At 42.5% G+C, this 27,990-nt stretch overlaps 1 protein-coding gene across 1 annotated transcript in view; it reads right to left on the bottom strand.

Moving 5' to 3' along the window:
• The window catches only part of LOC124712224, a 59,150-nt gene that overhangs the window by 10,117 nt on the left and 21,043 nt on the right, over positions 1 to 27,990 (bottom strand). Inside the window, exons 3-5 of the mRNA XM_047242518.1 lie at positions 22,767 to 23,227; positions 18,349 to 18,448; positions 6,640 to 6,753 (exon numbers count right to left, since the gene is read on the bottom strand). Of these exons, the coding sequence (XP_047098474.1) occupies positions 6,640 to 6,753; positions 18,349 to 18,448; positions 22,767 to 23,227 (675 nt within the window). The remainder of the gene's footprint in view (positions 1 to 6,639; positions 6,754 to 18,348; positions 18,449 to 22,766; positions 23,228 to 27,990) is intronic.

Here is a 27,990-nt window from a genome sequence, read left to right on the forward strand (position 1 = left end):
TTGTTTGCTCTTTTTGAACGTTGCGCAGTTTGTAAGTGGCTAGTGTAGATTTAGGAAAGAAAGTGACAATAGCCTTTCTTTTCAATAAAATTTTGAAAAATGTTTCTGCTTTGATACAATTTTGTACTGTTAAGTTGATGCAGTGGGCTAATCAAGGTGAATGTTAAATTGTTAAGATTTAGGCAGGTGTTTCGTAACTGCAGAATTGTCTGTAACCCACTACTACTGTCTTATCACGAATATTGTATTCTTTAAGATTTGATTGACGAGCTGAAAAAATGCAACGTTAAAGTAACCGGCCAATATATAAGAAATTTTGCACAATATTGTCAAAAAAATCCTCTTTTCAACGTCTGATTACATGAAAAATTACTTTCACAGATAAAAAAATAATTCTCATAAAAATTGGGCCAATATATTACTTGTCGATGTTACGTTGAGCTTCAGCGTCTTAGTAGCACGGGAAAAGCGGGAAGAGGAAGAAGAAAAAGAAGAAGAAGAAGAAGAAAAGAGGAAGATACCATAAGGAATAGGGATGCGAGAGGGAAAGAGTTCATTGGTCTGCCACGCAATGCTGCTACCTTAGGCGTGCAAGCTTGCTGAAGAACTGCCGCAGATACGGTATAAACTGCACATGGCAATAACAAGATTGAAACTGCATTGAAGAGATCAAAGGTGGCTTCTTCACTCATTATGTTTTTTCTCAGTTGAGTTGACATTCAGTACAAAACAAAAGGGCCATCACTCTACTGCAGTGCTACAGCTGCTACATCGCTGAGAAAAAAATGTTCAATTGTGTGTGAAATCTTATGGGACTTAAACTGCCAAGGTCATCAGTCCCTAATCTTACACACGACTTGACTTAAATTATCCTAAGGACAAACACACACACCCATGCCCGAGGGAGGACTCGAACCTTCGCCGGGACCAGCCGCACAGCCCATGACTGCAGCGCCTTACACCGACATCGCTGAGACCGGCAGAACTTGTGATCTTAGTGCAGTCGACATTAAGTGTGTAGCGTGTAAAAGTTTTGTCTGGTGTTTCGGCCTTCGTCGGGGGAAGTGCACGAGGCGGTATAAAGAGCACAATATGGTATTAATGAAATATAAGGAAAGGTGCGGCGAGGGACAGCATACCATCATATCAATATATTCCTATAATATACCCGCGCCGCTCAAGTTTCCACTTGACAGAAACTGATAAATGGCGTTTCGTCGGCTTCACTGTAGTGGCGATACAACAGCTTCCATTAGACAATAGCTGAGAGTTTTCCATAACCACTGGAAAGTTCCGATTAGGTTACTAAGGAATATATTTACAACTTGCTATGGTTAGTCTATTTTTTTGGCAAATCTATGCATTAATATAGATACTGTTCTATAAGCACCGAAAGTTTTAATTTCGTTCCGAATCGCTAACACAATGGAAGTACTTCCTCAAAAATTGCCACAAAAGCAAGTTGTTTACATACTCGGAAGACAGCAACACAGTAATTGTAATGCTACTGCCAGCTGATTTTTCTCTGCTGTATTAATTTTGGTTCAGACGGTGTTGGGGTTCGCGTTCGTTTATCACTTGCTAGTCTGCTATTGCACAAACTCTGAAATGAAAACTTTGGTCGCGGAAGTAACTATGTTTTGAGGAAGCACATTATAGAGGCATCTACGTTCAAATGTGTTGCTTATTTGTAGTAATGAATAAGAAAATATATTAAGCCTGTTGTAACGCAATTATTCAATGATTTGTTACTTTTGGCAGTGTCCGTAAACAGAACACATGACACGATGGCTTCATATTTCTATCTATAAGAGGGGTGAGGGGCAATGTGGGCGGGGACGGGAGGGACGAAACTGCCAAGAAATACCTTACAAGTTACGCCGACTTGACTTCACCGACGTGTACCGATCACAAGGACGAAACGAAACTCAGCAACGCATTGACGAGTTAAAGAAAGAAACATTTAAAAAAAAAGTTAGATACATGTGCCTAGATTCAGCGTTGTGATGACCTAAAGCTTTTGTAAGTTTTGAACACAGGCGAAACTAATTTTTCGTCTGTAATAAAGAGGCAAGTCTGTGGCAGTATGCCTTCATTCGCGTTGCTTTACCACATGTCCGTTGTAACAATAAAAAATTACATTTTCTAAGGGCTGTCTCTAATTTTTTTGTCTCTTCCTATAGTCTTGAGATCAGTAAACATTTAAGTGTGACTTATCTGGCAATTCGTATCTGCTGTCTAAGGCATAAACAAATTTTTTCAAACACTGATGTTCGGAAGTTCTGTACAGCAGCATATCGATGGCAATCATTTGTGCATAAAGAGAATCATGTTCTTTTCTTACATTTCAACTGGCACCGTACAACTGACTTGTGTTAAAATAATTTTTTATAAAGCTTCTCGATTCTTTTGGTTGCACCTCTTGCACTTGTTCTAGCTCTCAAGTTGATCCCTCGCCTTTCAATTCTATTACTAATTCCTAGTTCCTATTTCTTTACCGTGCTCATTTTAGTGGTCTCTTAAATTACTCATATTCCCGACTATGTTTGTTCAAATGGCTCTGAGCACTATGGGACTTAACTTCTTAGGTCATCAGTCCCCTAGAACTTAGAACTACTTAAACTTAACTAACCTAAGGACATCACACACATCCATGCCCGAGGCAGGATTCGAACCTGCGACCGTAGCGGTCGTGCAGTTCCAGACTGTAGCGCCTAGAACCGCTCGGCCACCCCTGCCGGCACCATGTTTGTAATCTTTAATGCAGATGGTACACTTCACGAAATGACTACTATCCCCCACATTCTTGAAAAAAATCCACACAAATGATTGATTTTTACAATTCATTTTCAAAACAGTAATAAAAAAGTTATTTACGCACGTTTCATATGAACAAAATAATCTTGGAAGGGCGGGTTTTACTCAGCCAACAGAGACTATCGGTATCGTGCGAAAAGTACTGATCGTCTCTTGTCGGCTTCATTCGGAACACTTCTTCGCTACTTTGCTGTATGTCTTACTGCTGCCAACAACATCGATTCAACAGTTGTGGCACTATAGTTGCGTGCTGAAGAATAATCCTGTTGTTGCGTGCCATTTAAATAACGAAATGAGTGATGAAGAAGCTACTGTTGGCTGATTGAGGTCACCTCCTACGATACCCCGTAGAGCTAGAAGCTTTACACGCAGAATTCTTCTTCGTGACGCTCGAAAAATTATTAATCAGGTTGCAGAATGATGTAAACTCGAAAAAATGAAAGAAATAGTGGTGAGCTTATTTACCTGGTGCACAAGTTTCAAACAAGGGGTTTCAGCATTAACGGGCAAGAAATATCTACAACGCATGGCGTTTTGCAAAAAACATTCCTGGATATTCACAGTTAACTCTTGGCAAGAAGAGATTAGTTTTGTCTCACATCCAGTGAAACATTAACATTTCGCCCGAATTACTTATGAATATGCACTGCAACACTGCGAAAGCAGATAGCATGTAAATACAGCTGTATATTTTAATGATTATGTCCAGCCACCATATAAATAAAAAAGTTTGACATTTGACGGGTTGTACTTTAGCTGTATTAAGTTTTGCGGGAGCTGGTGTGTACTTGCAGGAACAAGCTCCGCTAATCGACCACAACATGGGCAACCAACATACGAATGATATTTGTGCTTCTGCAATATCAAAAGTGACGCAGGGGCATTAGGATTGCGTCGGTGTTTTCGAATCGCTTTACACACTAACATGTTCAACTAAAAACACTTGTAAGTACAATGAGGACTCAGAAACAGAAGAGGACAGTAGGAGCTGTGTTTAATTAATAACGAAAATGATTGTATTTATTTTAGAATGCATTATACAGTGCAATCAGAAACACTAAATAAATCTTTAAAATGTCGTTTTTACCTCTACTAACAGCGTTGTATTACAACACCCTTATTTACATTTGTATTCCTTGCTACAGGTAAGCAAGCTCACACATTTGAAGATGCAAGTCTGTGTAATGCACATTCATGAATCCATGTTATTTGCGTGTGTAGTTTTTACCATAAGCATCTGATCGGTACGAGATGTGCGCGACCTTAAGTAGTCATCACTGGAAGACAAACAAAAAAATTCCCTCTTTCACGAACCCTCCCCCACAGCGACCAATCTATTAACAACATAGTTTATAAACAATTTAGACCGGTTAAGGTACCCCCATATTTGTTGTTGATTAAATACCTCCATACAAGCTACTTTCCCTCTGCACTGGAAACGCATTGAGGTAATAGGAACCGACAATTTTTCAGGCGCCAATTCAAAAAGAATTACATTATAAACGATAGGACTATCGATAGTTAAACCAGACTACCGATGGAGACGATAGTGCATATCCTATCGATTAATCAGTAGTTTGTCGATGTTTAAGTAGCACTAGTTACCTGGCAGTAGGTGGCAGCACAATGCACCTTATATGAAAAACGTAGGTTTTTGGGGGTGTCCGGACACTTTTGACCCCATAGTGTATGTTCCGTGTATGGCGGTTGCCTAAATTTAAATTTAATGATCGACGTCGTCGACTGTTGTTGCTATTACTTCCGGGGTATCAAATAATGTACAATTGCTGTACTAAAAAAATAAAAGCCGGATGAGGAGATCCGGATTTATGAGGACCGGATCCACGAGGTTTCACTGCATTTGTTTTACTTTAGGCTATTCCAACAAGTTTTAGTCCCAGCAGCGCGGCTCTGAATTTGTTCGGTGTCTGTTGTCATGCCTACTTGAAAAGTACGCTAACAGTGGAGCAGTATTACCCCACCTGTTTGACTCAAGAATTATTGATACTATATTCCTGTATGCAATTACCCTACAGACGAACTGCAGTCCCTCAGAACTTTTCCAATAATACTAGGCCTTCTATTCGCCTTCCATTATACTTATTTTCTTATTTGTCCCATTTCATACAGCGTCATAGTGTTCCGCCTATACATTTCTTACGGTACCCTGATCCGTAGCCGACGTCGCTGACGCACACTTGTACTATGGCGCTCGACGCGGAGGTAAGCTTGTTCGAATCCTGGTCGCCGAAAATTTTCCCTGCCAGTATTTGGCCGCAATGGGAGAACAGGTGGTAGTGTAAAGTTCCTGGTCACCGGTCCTTAGGCTAATACTACTGGATTAAATTTCAAACATCTCCACAGTGAAGAGAGAACATCTGACACTCTTGATGATGATCCGTCCTTAGCCTGGGGACGTTAAGCTTAGTGGTTCCGCTGCTGTTATTCAAGAGGAGTGGGCTCCTTGCGGGCACTGGTTTCGCCCTCTCGCTTCCTTCACCCCTAACAACACAAATCCAACACGACACTGTAAAGCACTCGTCGCAGTCATCCACACGACACAGATACACATTTGACACTGAGTGACATGTCGAAGGAAGGCAACAGCAAACCATCTCCACGAGAGTTTTGTCTAGAACAACAGTGCACGATTCCTGCATTTGATACCCTACGCCCAGTCCTCGGGTAAGAAACTTCTTTGGCTTCTACGGAAAGACGTGCTCAACAAATTCAAAAATGTTCAAATGTGTGTGAAATCTTATGGGACTTAACTGCTAAGGTCATCAGTCCCTAAGCGTACACACTACTTAATCTAAATTATCCTAAGGACAAACACACACACCCATGCCCGAGGGAGGACTCGAACCTCCGCCGGGGCCAGCCGCACAGTCCATGTCTGCAGCGCCCCGGACCGCTCGGCTAATCCCGTGCGGCTCAACGAGTTTGGCATTAATCTTGTAATCAGATAGTATTTTATTCTTTCCGTTTGTTCTAGGCATTAGAGGCCTAGTTTAAGCGCGCACTTACAACTATCGTAGAATTCTGTAGAATGTTTTTATCTAGCATGCCGTCTCATGAAATTCCAGAGAAACTGAACGAACAGTCTCAATATATCTGCCTTGTTACATCTTTCATCAACCCAATCCCCCTTTCAGAGAATACCGCATTTATACTATGCTCATAATACTGTCCACACAGGTATAACTTTTAATTGAATACAACTGCAGAAGAAAAATTTCTGTGCGTCACTGTAATAAGCCGAAGAACTTTACACAGGTGATCAACAACATCATATAAGAGGATAGCGATTTTTTTCTTGCGAGAGAGGTCACTTTCAAATTTCAAGAGCCAGAGTTCGGTTTAGATTTAAATACCATGCTGCTAGCAACAAGTATCAACAAGAAGACTCATGAAAAATGTCAAGTAGAATAGAATGTTCATAGACATTAAAACATTAGAACCTTTCGGGAAAGAAACATAAATTACAAAGAACGATGCTGGCACGATGACTGTGCAGTATGAATACAGATGTCAGTGACAGCGTTCACATAAGCTTCACTCCAGTTGTTACACATCAGCCTAGTTAGAACATAATTCTCACAACCGCCACCAACAAACTGAGCAAACGGCGTTACCCACGCAGTTCAGTAGCGCAGATCAAAACCATGTACTAGATGAATAACGAGCCCAGACCTTTCTCCAGCTGTCTCACGACAATGAGCACTCGAATATCAGTGAGCTAGTATGCATTAAGGGATGAAACAGTACGCTTCGCTTTAGGCATCGCACGGCTGTAGCAGATTTCGTATCCATCGCACTGACCTGTGTAGTGATCCTTTGCCCCAACAGACACAAAATCGCTGTCTGGTAAGCATAGAGGGTCGACCCCAGCACCATCTTTGTCATCCCGACAGGCTCAATATCTTCCTGCAGCAACTGAAACAATTACCGCATGTGGCAATTTTATCTGAAAAGAATAAAATTGGTTTCTAACGCCAGACTTTAAAACTATACATTTCAGTACTCTGTACGTGTGTTATGATGTACAAATTGCTCAGTAAATTAGCTTGTACGTTAAGCATCCCGTCATCAATGAATGGCTTGGAAGTGCTACGACGTCGTATACTTGTCTTTGTGATTAGAGTGTGAAGAAAAGTTTCACATCTGTTCGTATCTGATGTAGTTTTGAGGAGTTTTTCCAGTAAATAAACCAAGAAGACATTTAACTGTCTTTTCCATTACGTTAATATTACAACTGTATCACATACGAGTGTTACCTCACCATCAAAGGTCCCTTTTCGAATTATAAAACATTTTCTGTATAAATTATTTTAAAATGTATTGTTTCATTGGAAGACTGGTACAAACATGTTGCTCTGATGCAGTCCCAAACAATGTCCGAAGTGAAAGAATCTGCATAATTTACGTGTGCTAATTTTTTACGTTTCATTTCGTATAGGTATTTTAATGCAATTGCTAATCAGAAAGTTTATATTTTTATGGCATTTATATTAATTCGTTCATACAATGAATCTTTCTGCTTTCCATGGGGAAACGCTTTTCTAATTGTTGAAGTGTAACAAACATTTACTTCATCATGTCAGCAGGTTTATATGCTATACAGTGATGTCAATGAAGTAGGTAGAAGGAGCTATCTCAGGCTGTGAGAATAAGCAGGAAAGCATGCTATATTGCTGGACATAAAAGGACGAGGCATCAGAACAAATTTGCTTTCCTATTCAACTAAATACACTGATGAGCTAGAACATTATGACCACCTACCTACCACTCGGTATGTCCACCTTTGGCACGGATAATAGTGGCGACCCGGTCGTTGCAGTGGAGCAGTAAGGACTTGGTAGGTCGCTGGAGGAAGTTGGTGCTACCTCTGCACACACAAGTCACCTAATTCCTGTAAATTTAGGGGAGGGGGCTGACGAGCTCTATCACATCCCAGATGTGTTCGATCAGGTTCAGATCTGGCGAGTTGGATGGTCAGCACACCATTTGGAACTTGCTACTGTGTTCCTCGAATCACTCCATTATACTCCTGGCCTTCTGACATAGCGCATTATCTTGTTGAAAAATGCCACTGCCGTCGGGAAACATGATCATCATGAAGTGCGAGCAGTTTACGATACTCCTTGGCCATCACAGTGCCTTGCAAGAGCTCCACTGGAACCATGGACGCCGGCGTGAATTTTCCCCAGAGCATAATGGAGCCGTCGCCAGCTTGTGTCCGTCCCTCAGTACAGGTGTCAAGGACCTATTCCTCTGGAAGACAACCGATTCGCGCCCTCCCATAGGCATGATGAAGAAGGTATCGGGATTCATCAGACCATGCAACGTTCTGCCACTGCGCCAACTTCTAGTGCCGATGGTCACGCGCCGATTTCAATCGTAGTTGCCGATGTCATGGTATTAACATTGCCACATGCTTGGGTAGTCGGCTGCTAAGGCCCATTGTTAGGAGTGTTTGGTGCACTGTGTGTTCAGACACGCTTTTACTCTGCCCAGCATTAAAGTCTGATGTTAGTTCCGCCACAGTTCGCCGCCTGTCCTATTTCACTAGTCTGTCCAGCCTATGACGTCTGACATCTGTAATGAAGTGTAGCCATCCAACCTCACGGCACCTGAACGTGACTCAAAATGGTTCAAATGGCTCTAAGCACTATGCGACTTAACATCTGAGGTCATCAGTCCCCTAGACTTAGAACAACGTAAACCTAACTAACCTACGGACATCACACACATCCATGCCTGAGACAGGATTCGAAACTGCGACCGTAACAACCGCGTGGTTCCGGACTGAAGCGCCGCCACCGCGGCCGGCCTGGACGTGGTTTCACCTTGTTTTCGCCACGTGTTGAAGACACATACACCACGGTGCTCCTCAAACACCCAAGTCGTGCAGTTTCCGAAATGCTAGTGTCGAGTTCACGGGCCATCACAATCTGCTCTCAGCCAAACTCAAATAGATCGCGCGCTTACCCTATTCTAACCTCAGACAGCATGCTTACTGGTGCTACATGCACTGTGTGTCTGACTAGCAGTCATTCCTAGCCAGGTAACACTGCTATCGCCTGTATCGATCTATATCGATAGTATGTCTGTGGTCGTAATGTTCTGGCTAATCAGCGTATGTCATTAATAGTAAGTGCCACAAGTTAAAGACAGGACTGGCGATGCGAGACTGGCTACCATCGTGCGAGGACCAGACGAAGAGAGCTGACATTGTCAAACAATGGAAAATTCAGGATGGAATAATTTCAATATTATGAAAAGGATAGATTGCTACTCATCATATAGCGGCGATGCTGAGTCGCAGATAGACACAACAAGAGGACTGTTAACAAGTAAGCTTTCAGCCAAATGCCTTCCGAGTTAGACAAAACGCGCGCACACACACATGCACAAACACATGCACACTCACACGCACACGTACATTCACGCAAACTGAACTCACACACACACATGGGTGCTGTCTCTGGGTCTGGTCTCAGCAGCCAGAGACAGTTGTCAGGTGTATGAGTTGCGTTTTCGTGAATGTGTGTGTTTATATTGTCTGATTCGGAAGAAGGCCTTTTGGCCGAAAGCTTACGTGCTAACCGTCTTTTTGTTGTACCTTTCTGTGACTCAACATCTCCGTCATAATATTGACAGGATTGACATTGTTGTAGTCTACGGTCTGAAGAGAGGTGTGGTGTACGTTCATTGAACCTTCTCACTATATTTAAATCTTGCCATTGTTGTACAATTTTTACTCTCCACACTTCCCTCCACTGGCAAATTTATTCTTTGATGCCACAAGTTGTGTCCCATCTACATAACCCTTGAAAATCGACAATTAGGTGAAAATGAACCTCAGTGGATTACATTTATGAGCAACGGACCATTCGATTTTGGCAATGATGACAGTGGGTTTTTGCCGTGGGCCTCGAGGCATTTAGTTGGTGATTGCAAGTGTGTTCCTTGACAAATGACCTGGGAGGAGTATAGGGATTGTGAAATAATGACTGATGTGCAATTTTGCTTTAAGCCATGAGAACTCACGCATCCAGAATGCCTGATTGCTGCCTAACGAGCGTTGCGTAGGGAACAGTCCAGGCGATGGCTGCAACAGACAGATCTTCTAAGCCAAAACGAGACCCATTCTGATATATCTTCTTGAGATCTATCATCCTAAATACAACTTAATAAATTAATTCTATGGGTTTTTGGGATTGCAACCAGGTGAGATCGATATCTTGACACGATATTTCTGGACACAATCACCCGCCTGTTGGTGAGTCTTACACTGGAAATGGCTGGTGCAAATTGGTGACTTCATACTGAAACAACGGTGACGTCTGCACGCTCTCCGTTGAACTGCGGGCCCACGAAGCTAAATTTTAGTACTCAATATGAAAAAAATTAGCTGTCACTGGACTTGTTTTTACTTGTAATTTTTTTATTTCTGATACATATATACGTACGATGGATCATTTTAATCCAAAAGGAGGATAAATCGGGATGGAGATGAAACATTGCAAAACGGTTTAGATAAAAGTTGTAGATGGTAAAGAAGATCACACATTGCTGCTAATAGCCGTGACCTTAAACGTGATTTTCAAGGTGATTTATAGGTTGAAGTGATTTCTTAATTGGGAAGCGTAATATTTGATTCAAGATTTGAAAAGTGCGGAAAATTTTGCGCGTAAATGATACGTTATTCAAGATCATGGCTAATTCAGTGAATATAATAAGCAAATATGTTTTTAGTTCTAGTAGGGATTAATTAGAATAGAGGAGAGACACAGCAAAATACAAAGTTAGATACAAACTGGAAAGGGCATCCAGAGGCATGAGCGGCGAGGGGACTCATTCAACGACTTGTAAGTCAATGATCTACATGTTATTTATGTTCGTTGTGTCTTGCAAATGCCACAATAACATTTAAAGGCTGTGACGTATTTATTTTTGCCAATAAATACGTTAATTAAAACTTTCCAAATTCGACGTCACATATAGGGGTTTCCATGAAACAAAACTTAACCTTCCATTGACCTTCGAAAATTACATTTAAAATCATGATTATTGGCAATGATACGTGACCCTTATGTCTGTTCCACTCTGCATCTAACATTGTATTTTGCTGTATCCGTCCTCTATTCCGAGTTAATCCCTACGAGAACTAAAAACATATTTGCTTATTTGTCCTTCACTGAACCTTGCCATGGCCTTGAATAATGTACGCTTTATATAATATTTGTCGCTCTTTTCAAATCTTAAATAAAATGTTGAGGTTCCAATTTGAAAAAATCACTTTAACTTTCTAATCACCTTGAAAAATCACGTTGAAGGTCACGGCCATTAGTAGTAATGCGTGACCTTTTTTGCCACCTACAACTTTTATCTACAACATTTTGTAATATCTCATCTCCATCCCGATAAATTTCCCATTACGTATTAAAGATCTGATTCTCCAGTCTCATATTCTACAGACTGTGCGTTTCTTTTGTTTAGGGATGCAGATAAATTTTAAACTACCTGTCTGTCTGTCTGGTTCGACACTCCCGATCCTAAGCGCACAAAGAGCAGTTCAGTTACGACTCAGGTGAAACTAACTGCGACGGGATCTTATCACTCAAATCGCCGAATAAGCCAACGCATATTTAATTAGAACTGCCAGTGTTTTTGGCCCTGGATCTGCATCTGACTGCGTGCTTAGATAACTTCTCCCCTACATGAAATGTAAACGTGATCATTCTAAGAGTTTCTACCAGTTCCAAACAATTTCTAGGATCTTTAGTTTTCGTAAACACATTTCAAATTAATCAAAAACTGCACTTCGTATCATTTTTCAAACCGATTAGCACTGTCATTACCATCACACAACTAAACTCAATGTACTAGTAACAACAGAGAACAACTAGAAAATATTTTAAACATATTCTGAAACTTTTCATTATACATGTAACGTACTTATCTTTTTCCTATCCATCTTTTTAAATATTCAATCAGTTTTAAACATTATCTTCAGTAAATGGGCTGGGATAGCGCAACATAAGACTGTTACATCAGTCTGCAAATTATACAGAACAACGACTGGCGTTTTACATAGTTTCTTGAAAAGCAGCAATGGTGTAACGATGCTTCTTGGTGACCAGTGCATTGTCGACCTGCTGTTGCCACACACGTAGATATGGCCTGGTGTTTCACTCCCAAGCGCTTCCGACTACTACATGGCGTCGTTAACAGCTGGTTCTCGAACATGTTTAGAACAAATTAATACAGGGTTATTACAAATGATTGAAGCGATTTCACAGCTCTACAATAACTTTATTATTTGAGATATTTTCACAATGCTTTGCACACACATACAAAAACTCAAAAAGTTTTTTTAGGCATTCAAAAATGTTCGATATGTGCCCCTTTAGTGATTCGGCAGACATCAAGCCGATAATCAAGTTCCTCCCACACTCGGCGCAGCATGTCCCCATCAATGAGTTCGAAAGCATCGTTGATACGAGCTCGCAGTTCTGGCACGTTTCTTGGTAGAAACCCCACAGAAAGAAATCGCATGGGGTTAAGTCGGGAGAGCGTGGAGGCCATGACATGAATTGCTGATCATGATCTCCACCACGACCGATCCATCGGTTTTCCAATCTCCTGCTTAAGAAATGCCGAACATCATGATGGAAGTGCGGTGGAGCACCATCCTGTTGAAAGATGAAGTCGGTGCTGTCGGTCTCCAGTTGTGGCATGAGCCAATTTTCCAGCATGTCCAGATACACGTGTTCAACCGTTTCTTCGCTCACTGCAGGCCGACACGTTGATTTCCCCTTACAGAGGCATCCAGAAGCTTTAAACTGCGCATAAAATCGCCGAATGGAGTTAGCAGTAGGTGGATCTTTGTTGAACTTCGTCCTGAAGTGTCGTTGCACTGTTATGACTGACTGATGTGAGTGCATTTCAAGCACGACATACACTTTCTCGGGTCCTGTCGCCATTTTGTCTCACTGCGCTCTCGAGCGCTCTGGCGGCAGAAACCTGAAGTGCAGCTTCAGCCGAACAAAACTTTATGAGTTTTTCTACGTATCTGTAGTGTGTCGTGACCATATGTCAATGAATGGAGCTACAGTGAATTTATGAAATCGCTTCAATCATTTGTAATAGCCCTGTATATTGTTTATGTCTCATATGTGACTTATTCTTGTTGCTCTGGAATTTTTATTTTAACGTTTTTCTAGCTCTAATGTAAATTAGAGGAGCAGGATAACCACATGAACGGTCGAAAAAGGCGGACAGTTGCAAGACAAAATTCTCTTACCCCAATAACTTTTAGAAGTTTCGAATGCGTGCTGTCTGTCTCTTCTGCCTTACCTGATCCAAAGTTAAACTCTGTTAAACTCTAACCATAGTGTTGGATTCCGTACATATTCTACATCTTCTTCTATCACTTCATCAGACAAGTCCACCCATTCGCCTAGCTCTTCTCTTTCTAGCTGTCCGCTCTCTCCTCTGTGCTTAACAGTGGAATTCCACTTGCACTTGTAACGTTGATTCCCTTGTTTTTAACTTAACCGAAGGTTGCTTTAACTTTCTATGAGCTGAATCAGTCCCTTCTACAATCATTTCTTTTTTGATTTATTCACATTTTCCAGCAGCCATTTTGCCTTGTGTTCCCTGCACTTGCTTTTTACTTTATTCCTAAGTGACTTACATAGCAGTTTTATTATCATTATCTGCACATTTTTGCAATCCCTTCTTTGGTCGGTTAGCTAAAGTATTTCTTCTGTTATCCACGATTTCTTCGCAGTAACCTTCCTTCCACCTATATACACTACTGGCCATTAAAACTGCTACGCCAAGAAGAAATGCAGATGATAAACGGGTAACCGTTGGACAAATATGTTATACTAGAACTGACATGTAATTACATTTTCACGCAATTTGGGTGCTTAGATCCTCAGAAATCAGTACCCAGAACAAACACCTCTGGCCGTAATAACGGCCTTGATATGCTTGGGCGTTGAACCAAACAAAGCTTGGATGGTGTGTACAGGTACAGCTGCCCATGCAGCTTCAACACGATACCACAGTTCATCATGAGCAGTGACTGGCGTATTGTGACGAGCCAGTTGCTAGACCATCATTGACCAGACGTTTCCAATTGGTGAGAGATCTGGAGAATGTGCTGGCCAGAGCAGCAGTCGAACATTTTCTGTATCCAGAAAGGCCCGTAAAGGACCTGCAACATGCGGTCGTGCATTATCCTGCTGAAATGTAGGGTTTCGCAGGGATCGAATGAAGAGTAGAGCCACGGGTCGTAACACATCTCAAACGTAACGTTCACTGTTCAAAGTGCCGTCAATGCGAACAAGAGGTGACCGAGATGTGTAACCAATGGCACCCCATACCATCATGCTGGGTGATACGCCAGTACGGCGATGACGAATACACGCTTCCAATGTGCGTTCACCGCGACGTCGCCAAACACGGATGCGACCATCATGATGCTGTAAACAGAACCGGGATTCATCCGAAAAAATTACGTTTTGCCATTCGTGCACCGTCATTGAGTACACCATCACAGGCTCTCCTCTCTGTGATGTAGCGTCAAGGGTAACCGCAGCCATGGTCTCCACTCCAAGCTGATAGTCCATGCTGCTGCAAACGTCGTCGAACTGTTCGCGCACATGGTTGTTGTGTTGCAAACGTCCCCATCCGTTGACTCAGGGATCGAGACGTGGCTGCACGATCCGTTACAGCCATGCGGATAAGATGCCTGCCATCTCGAGTGCTAGTGATACGAGGCCGTTGGGGTCCAGAACGGCGTTCCATATTGCCTTCTGCTAAGAGTCATTGGATCTCGACCAACGCGGGCAGCAGTGTCGCGATACGATAAACCGCAATCGCGACAGGCTCCAATCCGACGTTTATCAAAGTCGGAAAAGTGATGGTACGCATTTCTCCTCCTTACACGAGGCATCACAACAACGTTTCACAAGGCAACGCCGGTCAACTGCTGTTTGTGTGTGAGAAATCGGTTGGAAACTTTCCTCATGTCAGCACGTTGTAGGTGTCGCCACCGGCGCCAACCTTGTGTGAATGCTCTGAAAAGCTAATCATTGCATATCACAGCATCTTCTTCCTGTTAGCTAAATTTCGCGTCTGTAGCATGTCATCTTCGTGGTGCAGCAATTTTAATGGCCAGTAGTGTATATGTTTGTACAGTTTCTGTGATTGCCGTTTGTAACGGTGTCCATTCCTCTTCAATCGAACTGCCTTCTGTGGTATTCACTATCGCGTTATCCACAGCGTAAAAGAGCATCAAATGCATCACGTAATTCTTCAGTAATTCAGTATCCTTTTTCTTTACACGCTTATTTCTCCGAACGATTCTTTTAAGCATCAGTCTACTCTTCATTGTTACAAAATTGTGAGCCAAGTCTTTAGCTGCTCCGGGTTCACCTTATAATATAATATCTGATTTTGGAATATCTCTCTGACTCTAATGTAATCCAGTAGGAATCTTCCCGTGTCTCCAGGTCTTTTCCAGGAAAACGCCCTGTGATTTTTAAACGTGTATTAACTATTATCATCTGAAATTAATTGCAGAGCTCGTTTAGGTTTTCTCTTCTCTCTCATTCCTATTGTCAAGCTCATATTGTCTCGTAATTCTGTCTTCAACTCCTTCCCCTACTACCGTGTTCCAATCCCCTATAATTATTAGTTGATCATTTTCCTTTACATCCCGAATTATCCCTTCCATATCTTTATATACTTTATCTGTTCACAGTATCTCTCTCTCTCTCTCTCTCTGTGCGCTACCTTCCTTTGTAAACAAATCCTACTCATGATTTACAATTTTTTGCTGTTGTTGATATTACCGCATATCCGTCTGACAAAAAACCATTACCTTCTTTCCATTTCACTTCACTGACGCCAACTGCACGTCGATTCAGCCTTCGCATTTTCCTTTGCAGATATCCTAGCTTTTCTACTACGCCCAGACTTCTGATCTTGCAAGCTCCGACTAGTAGAATGTATCCCGTCGTTGGTTATTCCATCTTTTTCTCGAGGTCACCTCCCCCTTGGCATTCCCTCCCGGATATCTTGAAAGGGGGACTATTGCCAATGGAGGGATTATCGTGACACATCTTCAATTATACACCACATTTCCTGTGGATACACATTATGTGTCTTTAATGCAGCGATTTCCATTGTCTTCTACAGTTTTATATCATTTATCATCCCGGATTCTTCCTCTTTTAGGGGCAGATTACCATGTCAAAGGCAAGAGGTCGCTCTGAAATTCTGTCTGCTCCTCTACACTCTTTGACAAGGTCATTGACAGAACAGGGGTCACTCCTTATAGGCCTACCGAAAGTAGTATTATGAAGTTCTCTTTGTGTATTACAAAAATATGCAGTTTAAGTGTTACATTGGAATAAAGATCTCGTCAGAACAGCTTGTTCCTTCCTATAACGCTGTTTGGTGAGTTTGTATGTCTGTGGCTATAGTGTGTGTTTTTAGATCGCATATTTTGGTTAGATTTTTGATATTATTTAGTGGTTGCTTGTAGGACATTCTATCTGTAAACGTTTTAAAGAGACTTGGCACTTAAGTTTCGATCGGCGAATATTGCAAGCATGTTTAAAAGTTATTTTCTTATAAAAACCAATAATTGACAATCAATATCATTGATTATAATTTTTCTAGAATGAAACATCTGTCGTTATCTTCTTCCCCCTAAAATTGTGCTTGGTAAGGTGAGATATTACTGAAAAACTTGTAAAAAACCAGCTGATGGCATTTATTCTACGAACCACCGATAACATAGACTCAGACTGAAATGACAATATAGTTTATGTATTTTAGACATGGAGATATATTGAAGCACTTGACAAGCATCACAGAAAAATTTAGATGTGGAAATATTTGCGGGTAAATTGTGGTTTGCACCAAGTGTAGTCCTAAAATGGAATTAACTACATTCCTCAAGTAGCTGTCAGTAATTCAGACTGTCTGTTTGTTTGTGTGCTTGGCTTCTTAGCACAGTATTTTAGACGACATGTGCTCTCTGGAGTTACAAGCTTGGTCAGGTTAGTTTTGCCACATCGCCCCAGTTAGGACCAACCTGAAATGTCAACTATCTGTTTAGCATGTTATTTGTAACTATTTAGGCATGAAAACAGCGTTGGGGACTTGATTTGTGAGTTCACACTCATGTTTTACACAGCAATGTTGACAGATATATCTTTGTGTATGTGTGTGTGTGTTTTTGTTGGTGACGTATTTAGATGTGGAAATACTGCAAGATACACCCTCTATGCTAGTGTGAGAAAAGGTATCTCGGCTGAGAGAACTTGAAGTGCAGCGGAGGTAACTTCGTTTTTACGTTGTGTAAGAATTGTTACTTAGGTGGAACTAATATGGTTGACTTACATTCAAATAGCAAATTACCCTGATTTTTAAATAACAGACTCAGTCAAAGCCATCTGGCACTACCCACTGTAACACTACAACATTTTTATTGAACGATGATTTAAGTCACTCTAAGGCAGTGCACAGATAGACTGGTTCTAGTACAAAGGCAGAATGGACTCATCTCAGGAGTGGTCTACATATTTAATTTTCTCTTTTATTTTCATTTAGATGGAGTGACTGTGATCATTTATGGTGTGGCTGTAAGATTTTCTGGCCGTCAGGAACATTGGTCTGGATCAAGTTTCATACTTTGCGCTGTTGGCAAAGGATTATCAGAACCTAACTGTATGAATGATCTGAGTCCGATAGCGAACAGCCAGCTCCTCTTCTGTTTTTAGACTTGGTTTCAGCCTCCTTCGGTGAGGGGTTACTGTTATCGTTCTATGTGTAGGCGTGTTGGTTTTGCTTGCAACTTGTCTGGAGACTAACTGATTCTATAGAACATTCTCGGCATTTTCTGGTTTAGTAGAACTGTGGACTTTTCCGTGGGTGCCCTCCTGCAGGTACACTTGCAGAATCCAATACTGCTGCCTCTGAGTAGAAAGTAGGTATAGCAAAATTTGCACGAAAACCTGTATTCTTCTTGATTAAGCAAACGATGTTGAGGGCATAGATACTGATATGAGCTTGTAGTTTATCTTGGCCTCTACATATGAAATTTTTCTCATTTCAGCCAATTCCTGCATTACGACATAACGAGGGTACCCCCCGCTCAGGACAGTTCACTCACACGGAAGGTGCAATTTGATGTGTAGGCTGCCCGAGTCTACCACAGGCAAGCAGGAGTCGAATGGGCGAAGTACAAAAGAGGGTGATTTGTAAACCTGGAAAAGCCCACTTTGGGGTGGGGGAGTATATTTACGGGGTGGGGGAGTATATTTGCTGAAAATCGTTGCACTAAGTTCACTGGCTCGACGGGGGATAAGTTAGAGAAGTACGTGCTTTTTGACCTGAAATGAGTGGTTTTTCACTTCCTGGCCAAGAAATTTTTTCCTGGTAAACGTATTTTATGTGCACTTCTGATTGTGTTGCAATTTCTGATCCTTCTCTACTTACTGCCACTGTCGCTACGATGTGGAAGCAAATGGAGATGGTGTTGCAGATGAGTAACACAGATATCCCGCGACTGAGAAGCATCTGCAGCAGGTGCATGTAACTGGAAACAAACCAAAACCACACGCTTGTCAGTCTCATTGACGTCAGGATGTAGATGCTCTAAACATCTGTTTATCAATTCACAAAAACTGTTTGATGAACTAAACATGTATAATCTATTAATCTATACGGGCTACATAACTTCTTATGTTCAGTTAGTTTCTGTATCATTTACCTGTCCTGTTTCTGTCCGCCAAAAAGAATCTAACCCCTTTTTAAAACAGTAAAGATTCATAAACTGATAACAAGACAAATGGTATTGTTCACGATTTTTGTAAAATTCAAGTGCGTTCCATAATTTTAGAAGTATATTTCATTCGCAATATCCCGACTAGTCATCATGACATATGAAAGATACATACTACATCGGAAATACCGTGAACCGCCAAAGAAACTGGTATAGGTATGCATATTCAAATGTAGAGATGTGTAAACAGGCAGAATACGATGCTGAGGTCGGCAATGTCTATATAAGCCAAGTGTCTGGCGCAGTTGTTACATCAGCTACAGCTGCTATAATGACAGGTTATCAAGATTCAAGTGAGTTTGAACTTGGTGTAATAGCAGGCGCACGAGCGATGGGATGCAGCATCTTCGAGGCAGCGATAAAGTGGGGATTTTCCCGTACGACCGTTTCATTAGTGTACTGTGAATATCAGGAATCCGGTAACACATCACATCTCCCACATCAGCGCGGCCGGAAAAAGATGCTGCAAGAACGGGACCAACGGTGACTGAAGATAATCGTTCAACGTGACGAAAGTGCAACCCTCCCGCAGATTGCTGCAGATTCCTATGCTGATCCATCAACAAGTGTCAGCGTGTGAACCATTCAACAAAACATCATCGATATGGGCTTTCGGAGCCGAAGGCCCACTCGTGTACCCTTGATGACTGCACAACACAAAGCTTTACGCCTCGCCTGGGCCCGTCAAAACAGATATTAAACTGTTGATGACTTGAAACATGTCCAAGATGCTACTCCAGGCGGGTGTAAAATGAATGTGCGCAACGGAAAAACTGAACGCGAAAATGAAGATTTGGCCCTGTCTGACTACCCCCTGAAGCAGATCTTAGGATCTCTTAATTGTGATATCTCGTCCTTCTTGCTCTTTAACATAAAAATTACAACATAAACATAAATTAATGATTAAAGGAACTAGTAAATATAAAATGATAAATGCTGTTTCTTCTTGTACATTTATTGTAGATTAAAACCCCTTTGTATATTACAAATGTTTATGCAGGGTGTACGAAGAGTCTTTCCCTGATTACATAAACTGGTAACTCAGGGTAGAAGTAAGATACAAATATGAAACTGGTGTCTAATTGTTTACAAACTATCAAAGTTTTTTTTCACACATCAGTAAACTTCCCCATGAGCAACCTTGGTAGCACGTAGCACATCTAGGCGATATTCAATTTCCGTCCACACATTCGCTAACATCACAGAGGGATCGATTCAACGACTGTGGTTATCCGTTGCCGCAGGGTTTCAAGATCTGGTACATGTGTTCAGTAGACCTCGTCCTTGACATAACCTCATAAAAAGCAGTCTAATGGGGTTATGTCAGGAGAGCGTGGAGGCCAAACCGTTGGCCCATCACGTCCAGTCCATCGCCCAGGAAAGGTCATATCGAGATAGGCACGGACGTCAAAACCCCAATGAGGCGGTGCACCGTCTTGCTGAAACAAGACATCGGGGTGATACTGAAGCAGCTGAGGAACAGCATACAGTTGCAACATGTCCAGATACATTGCAGATGTGATGGTAGCCTCAGCGAAGAAGAATGACGCGATAATTCGATCGTGCAATAGCGCGAACCAAACATTCACCTTTGGATTGCCACTGGTGCACTTCATGACCTCGCCAGGGGGTTGTGAACCCCAAATGCGCACATTATGGCGATTCACTACTCCACTGACAAAAAAAGTCGTTTCGTCAGAAAAGGCAATCCGTCTGAGATAACCATATCGACGTGTACTGTCATTGGGCAGCAATAGAAGCGGAAGTTTACTGATATGTGAAAAAAACTTTGATAGTTTGTAAATAATTAGACACCAGTTTCATATTTGTATCTTACTCCTAGCCTGAGTTATCAATTTATGTAATCAGGGAAAGACTTTTCGTACTCCCTGTATATCAATGTCTAATGGACATAAAGAGACACAAATGAATTACCTAGTTAATATCAATGATCAATTGCCCAAATCTTCCCCTTTTTATGGCTACGCGGTCTAATATAAATAACGTGACATAACCATCATCATCTACGTACCAAACACTAGAAGACACTACTTTCAAAGATGATCTACAATGGTGTGTAACCTCAGTGGAAATAAAACTTACGTGATCATAGCCTTATTGCCCTAATAAGCTGAAACAATTAGCAATATCACTGTATATACTGCACCCGGTGTGTCGGAGTGACGGTTCTCGTATACGTCTGCGAACGATGGAAGAACTCCCGCCACAAAATAAACTCTTTCAAACACTAGAATTGCAGAAGGCGGTCCTCTGACTAGTATACTCTAAAAATGTATTCTCCTCTCTGTGTTCTACAGACGAGAAACGCGAACTCCCAGCCACAAGGACGGAGTTCAGGTAACGTCTCAATGTGATTATAGGCAGAAGACGTACTCTCTATCACTGAACGCTGCGTTCTCAACGACGACTCCCTACCCAGAGGCGAAGTCCAGAATCGTATAAGTTCGCAACAGTACAGTGCCTAAACGTTTTAAGTATAAAATCTCTGAGAGCAAAGACAGCAAGTCCGTCTGTACCAACAAAACATGATATTGAGCGACTGCCAAGCCCGGGCACTCAAAACGGAAGACCTCTTCTCTCCATCGCTGGCTTCCCAGCAAAACTCGGCTCCCCTGCCTCGTAACTCAGGAGGCGAATCATATTCTCGAAACCACGGAATATTCTCCCTCTCTACAGATTCTTCCGAAGGCTGACCAACCATAATTTAGTCTTTCGTCGTCCAGCACGGAAAGTTTGTGAGGAAATACCTATACTCATACAATGGTACGCGTCTCAGAGTAAAAATCCTCGGAAATAACCCAGCCTGCGATTTCCGAGGTAATGCTTCCTCGTTCCTCTCTGCTACGTCCAACATTTCGAGAGTTTCCGAAGTTTTTTTTTTTTTTTTTTTTTCCAGCCCCCGCTACAATACTAGCCAGCCGTCGCTGTATTGTGCTTCCGCGCTCAGGTGTCCAGACCGTCCGTCTTGGCACTTCCAGTGTGAAGCAGGACCAACACACCTGTGTGGGCTTTTCACCCAGGGCTTGAGTTACGCCTACCGTTTCATTTCCACTGGCGTTCCAACCTCTATTAGTATAGGCAATCATTCATTACGCCGTTTTGATAATAAAGACACTCCTTCATCTTTCATGCAATAAGCGTTAACAACTATTTACAAGGTTTACGTGACAATGTCAGTCTTCTTTAAATATTCATATATACGATACACAACGTACCAAATGATACCAAATTGCGGTTGTAAATAACGGCAAAGTATGTAGGTGAGTGCTTGCAAGGTGCTGGACACCAAACTCCCCAGCCATGAACATTATTCACCGTATTTGGGATATATTGCAACGTGCTGTTCAGAAGAGATCTCAACCCCTTCGTACTCTTACGGATTTGCGGACAGCCCTGCAGGATTCATGGTGTCAGTTCCCTCCAGCACTACTTCAGATATTATGATATTAGAATTATATATTAATACCTTCAGCTGCTGACGGGCGTTCATATATATCAACGGGGACAGGTGAAAATGTGTGCCCCGACTGGGACTCGAACCCGGGATCTCCTGCTTACATGGCAGACGCTCTATGCATCTGAGCCACCGAGCGCACAAAGGATAGTGCGACTGCAGGGACTATCTCGATCACGCCTCCCGCGAGACCTACATTCTCACTTTATATGTCCACACACTGCATTCATGGTGTCCCTACCCAACACACTCATTACTCGCGGAAGAGATTCTTACCAAGTCCCGAAAGAACAGACACCATATCCATATAAGTATATAGTTCCGGCAATACCGGCAATGATCTTCTTCTTCTGTGCGGATGCACACATATTACCCGAACTCTTACGGGACTTGGTAAGAATGTCTTCCACGAGTAATGAGTGTATTATTCAGTTTTCAAATTTATACTGAATTTTTGATCACCCAGTGCTTCAGACATTAGTCGAGTCCATGCCACTTCCTGTTGCGGCACTTCTGTGTGCTCACCGGGGCCCTACACGATATTAGGTAGGTGTACCAGTTTCTCTGGCTGTTCTGTACACGTGGAAGGAGACTCACTTTATAATGATCTGATGGTGATTTATGTTCTCCACGAGGCAGCGGAACATCTCATCATGTGAATACAGAGGACTTCGGGCCTCAGCTGCGCCGGCAGGTTTTCCTTCAGCTTTTGCTGGAGGCGTGTCCTTGTAGCAGGCGGGGAGCGCGGCACTCGGGGCCCGCCCCGCGCCGACGCCGGAGAGCCTGTCGTTGAGGACGGCCAGCTCGGCGGCTGCCTGCAGCATCAGCGCCAGCATGGCGCAGTCCAGCAGCACCGACGTCTCCGAGCAGATCCAGCAGCACGGCACCTGTACGCCCAGCAGGATCTCGTACGTGGGCGACGACTGCGTGTCCAACGGCAGCCACAGGGGCATCATGAAGCCCCGCTTCACCGGGCGTCCGTCCGATCGCGCCGAGGCGATGGCGCCGGCTACGATAGGAGCGACCGTCCACATGGCCGAGTTCATCCTGTACGACACCTGCAACACGGTACACCTGGACAATAACACTGCCGAGTTTATGGTGAAAAAACGTATAAGACACACATAAGCGCATTGGTACTATAATGGAAATCCGGCCTGTGATGTTAGTTTTGGCTATTCGTAATCGTGTCCAAGTTATTGTAGCCATAAAGCTTGTGCGTCACCTTTACTCGCTACAAGTTTTCAGCACCTATCTGCTGTAAGGTTAACGCTGAAAATTGAGGTGGCTGTGTGTCCTCTGATAGGGACGCTTGTATTGGACTCCGCTAATCGAGGAAATCTTCAGAAAAAAGGAAATTCAAACGAACCAAAACTAAACTTCGATAGTTATCTTTTATCCATCTTTGAGCATAAGCAGCTACACAAAAAAATACACCGCTTCTATAAAGGAACTGCAGAAACACTTCAAGTAGTAGAGAGGTACAGTACTGCCAGTACTAATTACGGAGACATTAGGCACTAAATTGAAATTTCTACAGCACTGCAATTGACCATCACAGGTTCGGAGCACCTACACTACTGGCCATTACAATTGCTACACCACGAAGATGACGTACTACAGACGCGAAATTTAACCGACAAGAAGAAGATGCTGTGATATGCAAATGATCAGCTTTTCAGAGCATTCACACAAGGTTGGCACTGGTGGCGACACCTACAACGTGCTGACATGAGGAAAGTTTCCAACTATTTCTCATACACAAACAGCAGGTGACCGGCGTTGCCTGCTGAAACGTTGTTGCCTCGTGTAAGGAGGAAAAATGCGTAACATCACGTTTCCGACTTTGATAAAGGTTGAATTGTAGCCTATCGCGATTGCGGTTTATCGTATCGCGACATTGCTGCTCGCGTTGGTTGAGATCCAATGACTGTTAGCGGAATATGGAATCAGTGGGTTCAGGAGGGTAATACGGAACGCCGTGCTAGATCCGAACGGCCTCGTGTCACTAGCAGTCGAGATGACATGCATCTTATCCGCATGGCTGTAACGGATCGTGCAGCCACGTCTCGATCCCTGAGTCAACAGATGGGGACGTTTGCGAGACAACCATCTGCACGAACAGTTCGACGACGTTTGCAGCAGCATGGACTATCAGCTCGGAGACCATGGCTGCGGTTACCCTTGACGCTGCATCACAGACAGGAGCGCCTGTGATGGTGTACTCAACGACGAACCTGGGTGCACGAATGCAAAACGTCATTTTTTTCGGATGAATCCAGGTTCTGTTTAGAGCACCATGATGGTCGCATCTGTGTTTGGCGACATCGCGATGAACGCACATTGGAAGCGTGTATTCGTCATCGCCATACTGCCGTATCATCCGGCGTGATGGTATGGAGTGCCATTGGTTACACGTCTCGGTCACCTCTTGTTCGGAATTGACGGCACTTTGAACAGTGGACGTTACATTTCAGATGTGTTACGACCCGTGGCTCTACCATTCATTCTATCCCTGCGAAACCCTACATTTCAGCAGGATACTGCACGACCGCATGTTGCAGGTCCTGTACGGGCCTCTCTGGATACAGAAAATGTTCGGCTGCTGCTCTGGCCAGCACATTCTCCAGATCTCTCACCAATTGAAAACGTCTGGTCAATGGTGGCCGAGCAACTGGTTCGTCACAATACGCCAGTCTCTGCTCTTGATGAACTGTGGTATCCTGTTGAACTGCACGGGCAGCTGTACCTGTACACGCCATCCAAGCTCTGTTTGACTCAATGCCCAGGCGTATCAAGGCCGTTATTACGGCCAGAGGTGGTTGTTCTGGGTACTGATTTCTCAGGATCTATGCACCCAAATTGCGTGAAAATGTAATCACATGTCAGTTCAAGTTTAATACATTTGTCCAATGAATACCCGTATATCATCTGCATTTCTTCTTGGTGTAGCAATTTTAATGGCCAGTAGTGCATGACTGACGCCAAGGGAACTGTCTATTAAAAAAATGCAATTTTATAGGCTAGAATCTCTCTTTTTCACTTTCCCTGACATGGGGCAGGCGGCGAATTCTACGTGAGGTATTTCTGAGAGTATCCTGGTGAAAGTTGGACGTCTCTGATTCTACTGTGTACTTACACAAACCCTGAGTCTGAGATATTATTGTCGCGAGTAGTAGCGGACGAGGAGTATTCGAGGGGAGTCGGAAGAGGTCGGACGCAGGTCGTGTTGGAGAAAGGCGCGCGACGTGAGAGGTCGCAGACTGCCCTGATCGTGCTAGTAGCGTCGGAAGAGACTTTGGTATTAATAGAGGATTTTTGGTAATTTGCCTTTTTGCTGCACTTAGTTGTTGGTTGCTTACGCATTGGAGGAATTTTGTCAAATTCGTGTATAGATACACTCAGAGTAATATTCGTATCTTTGTTGTTTTCAGAAACGTGTTTATTGAGTATAGATATTGCGGAATATTAAAAATCTGTGTAAAGTTTGTGTTTAAATCATCAATTTTCTTAATATAGTAAATTAAAAGTTTGTATTGCTTTCTTTCATTTTTCTGTACATCGTTTAAGGTTAATGGACAAAACGCTTCCTGATCATTCGATTTCTAAGTATAAAAGTATGGCAGTAATTGTTACAATTAGACCATGCACTGCACTCTGCATGGATTGCAGTATTGCTTTTCGAAATATTTCGGCATGTTGCTGATCACACAGTTGCAGCTGCAGGACGAGGTAAGTTTTCTGTTGCGTACAGGAACATTGCAGAACAGTTGTTAGGGGACGTTACAGGATATATTAAATCTTGCAGTTAGATAGTTGAGAATTGATATCTTTATAATTCGTGGGAGGAGTAATTAATTTTCTGTCCTGTTTATTTCTATTCTGAGCCAGAATTCCATTATTCTCGCAAAAATATCCGCACCTTTTTAATGGTGATTATCAACGGGTTTCAACGGAACTATCCGCAGTGTGCTCGTTGCTCTTCTCCCTTCGTGTGTCGCTGCGAGGGAGGTTTCTTTGCGTTTTTTGGATAAATAATATTAACAGTTATTTTACGGTGTTTGGTACAGAAGGCGCTGACTGCTGTTACTTCTCCTTTCCCGAAATGGGTACGACATGCTTGAGTATCTTTGTTCAGCTTCCCCAAGTGTAGTATACTGCTGGGGTATGAGTTCGCACGAGTGGTGGCCAGCTACCGTTTGTGACAGCTGAAGTGAGACAACTGCGTCACTGGAACCCTCGTCGTGACCAACAAACGCCCATTATTTAAGGTAACAACTGTCTTCAGCACCCCTAGCCGGGATACCAGCTGGAAGGAAATTGTACCCGGTGAGACTTACAGCGTTTCCTTTTCTACTGTTTGTTCATCCGTATCAGTTTGCGCTTCTGGTTTCGCCTCTTGACTTCTCCCACATTAACGCTGGTGGCTATGATACTAAATTACGACGAATTTACAGACTGAGCTCATCATTCAGTTAGAGCCTACTCTTTACTGTTTTCCATTCTTCTCTTCACTGACGACATTCAGTGCCAACTGTGGGCTATGCGATAATGAACTCCAGGAGCACAAGATCTGGTGTTAAGTCTTTCCTAATTATGCTATTTAGGCGGTTTTTAATGCCACGTGTATTGAGTGTAAGCGTCTCATGGTGGTGACTTTAATGCGTATGTGTGTAATATAGTGTTGTGTTTGTTTTGTTGACGATGATAAGAGACGAGAGAGAGTGAAACCACTACCGGCGGGTAGCCTGCTTCTGTCGAATAACACCGAGGGGTCCTCCGTGCTTTACATTCCCATCTGCGGGCGGATCGCCGTTAGGAGCGTCTCATTCACAAGCTGCGACGTGGACACGGATTTCAAAAGCATAGAATAAATTTCTTTTATTTTCGTCAATGACCACAAAACTACTGGTCTGAAACTGCAGGTTTCGGCCAGCAATGACCATCTTCAGATCTGCAGCAAAACTTTGGAAAATGAAGAAACAAAAGTAGTCGACAGTTTGCATATCAAAACAATAAAATTTGCCATAATGAGAAGCATTACTCATATATACTCGTATAGTGCGGATACATGTGCCTAAAATGTGAGGAGGCATACCTGTTTTACAACATGTCATATAATGAAGCTAAAGTGGCATCGTCACAAAACACACAAAAAATCAGCTTAGCATAATTTAGAATTTGGTGTAAACCAGGCTACAGCCGGAGGAGTCATACTGTTAATAGCACTACTGTTCATAACAAATAGCGTACAGTAATTATAACAGGTGTTTGTATTGTAAATTCGTTAGAAGTCGCTCACTGTAAATCTACACAATTTCGTAGGTTATAAAATTGTACAGAATGCAATCAATTGAAGAATAGAATAGGTAAAGTCTGTAGCGGGCTTAACAAGAGTATAAGCTATTACAGTGATAAAATGTAATAATTAAAAACACGAATAAAGTAAAATTTAAAACTGTTAAAATGGGATTACTTACGTGACAAAGTGGTATTCTGAGACACTCTTGTGATCATTTTAGATAAAAATAATAACACATACTACAACAAGGTTATGGAGCTAATAAAACAATATAAATTTGGTAAAATAACTAGGGAAAGAAGCGAAATAGACAGAAAGCAAAGACTAATGTATGTAATCAGTGCCCTGTGTTGGCGAGACACTCACAATGCAGCAAAGGCGAGAAGTCGGAGAAATTAGCCGTCAGAGGACCTCTCGTACCCTGCGATATGCCGTTCCAAGAAAGGTATAATAAAATATTGAACCAGCCACTTGACAAGATTATTTGGTAATATATTACGTATACAGAGAAGGAACAAT

The sequence above is a fragment of the Schistocerca piceifrons genome, chromosome 8, assembly GCF_021461385.2.
Source record: "Schistocerca piceifrons isolate TAMUIC-IGC-003096 chromosome 8, iqSchPice1.1, whole genome shotgun sequence".
In the NCBI taxonomy this organism is placed as follows: Eukaryota; Metazoa; Arthropoda; class Insecta; order Orthoptera; family Acrididae; genus Schistocerca; species Schistocerca piceifrons.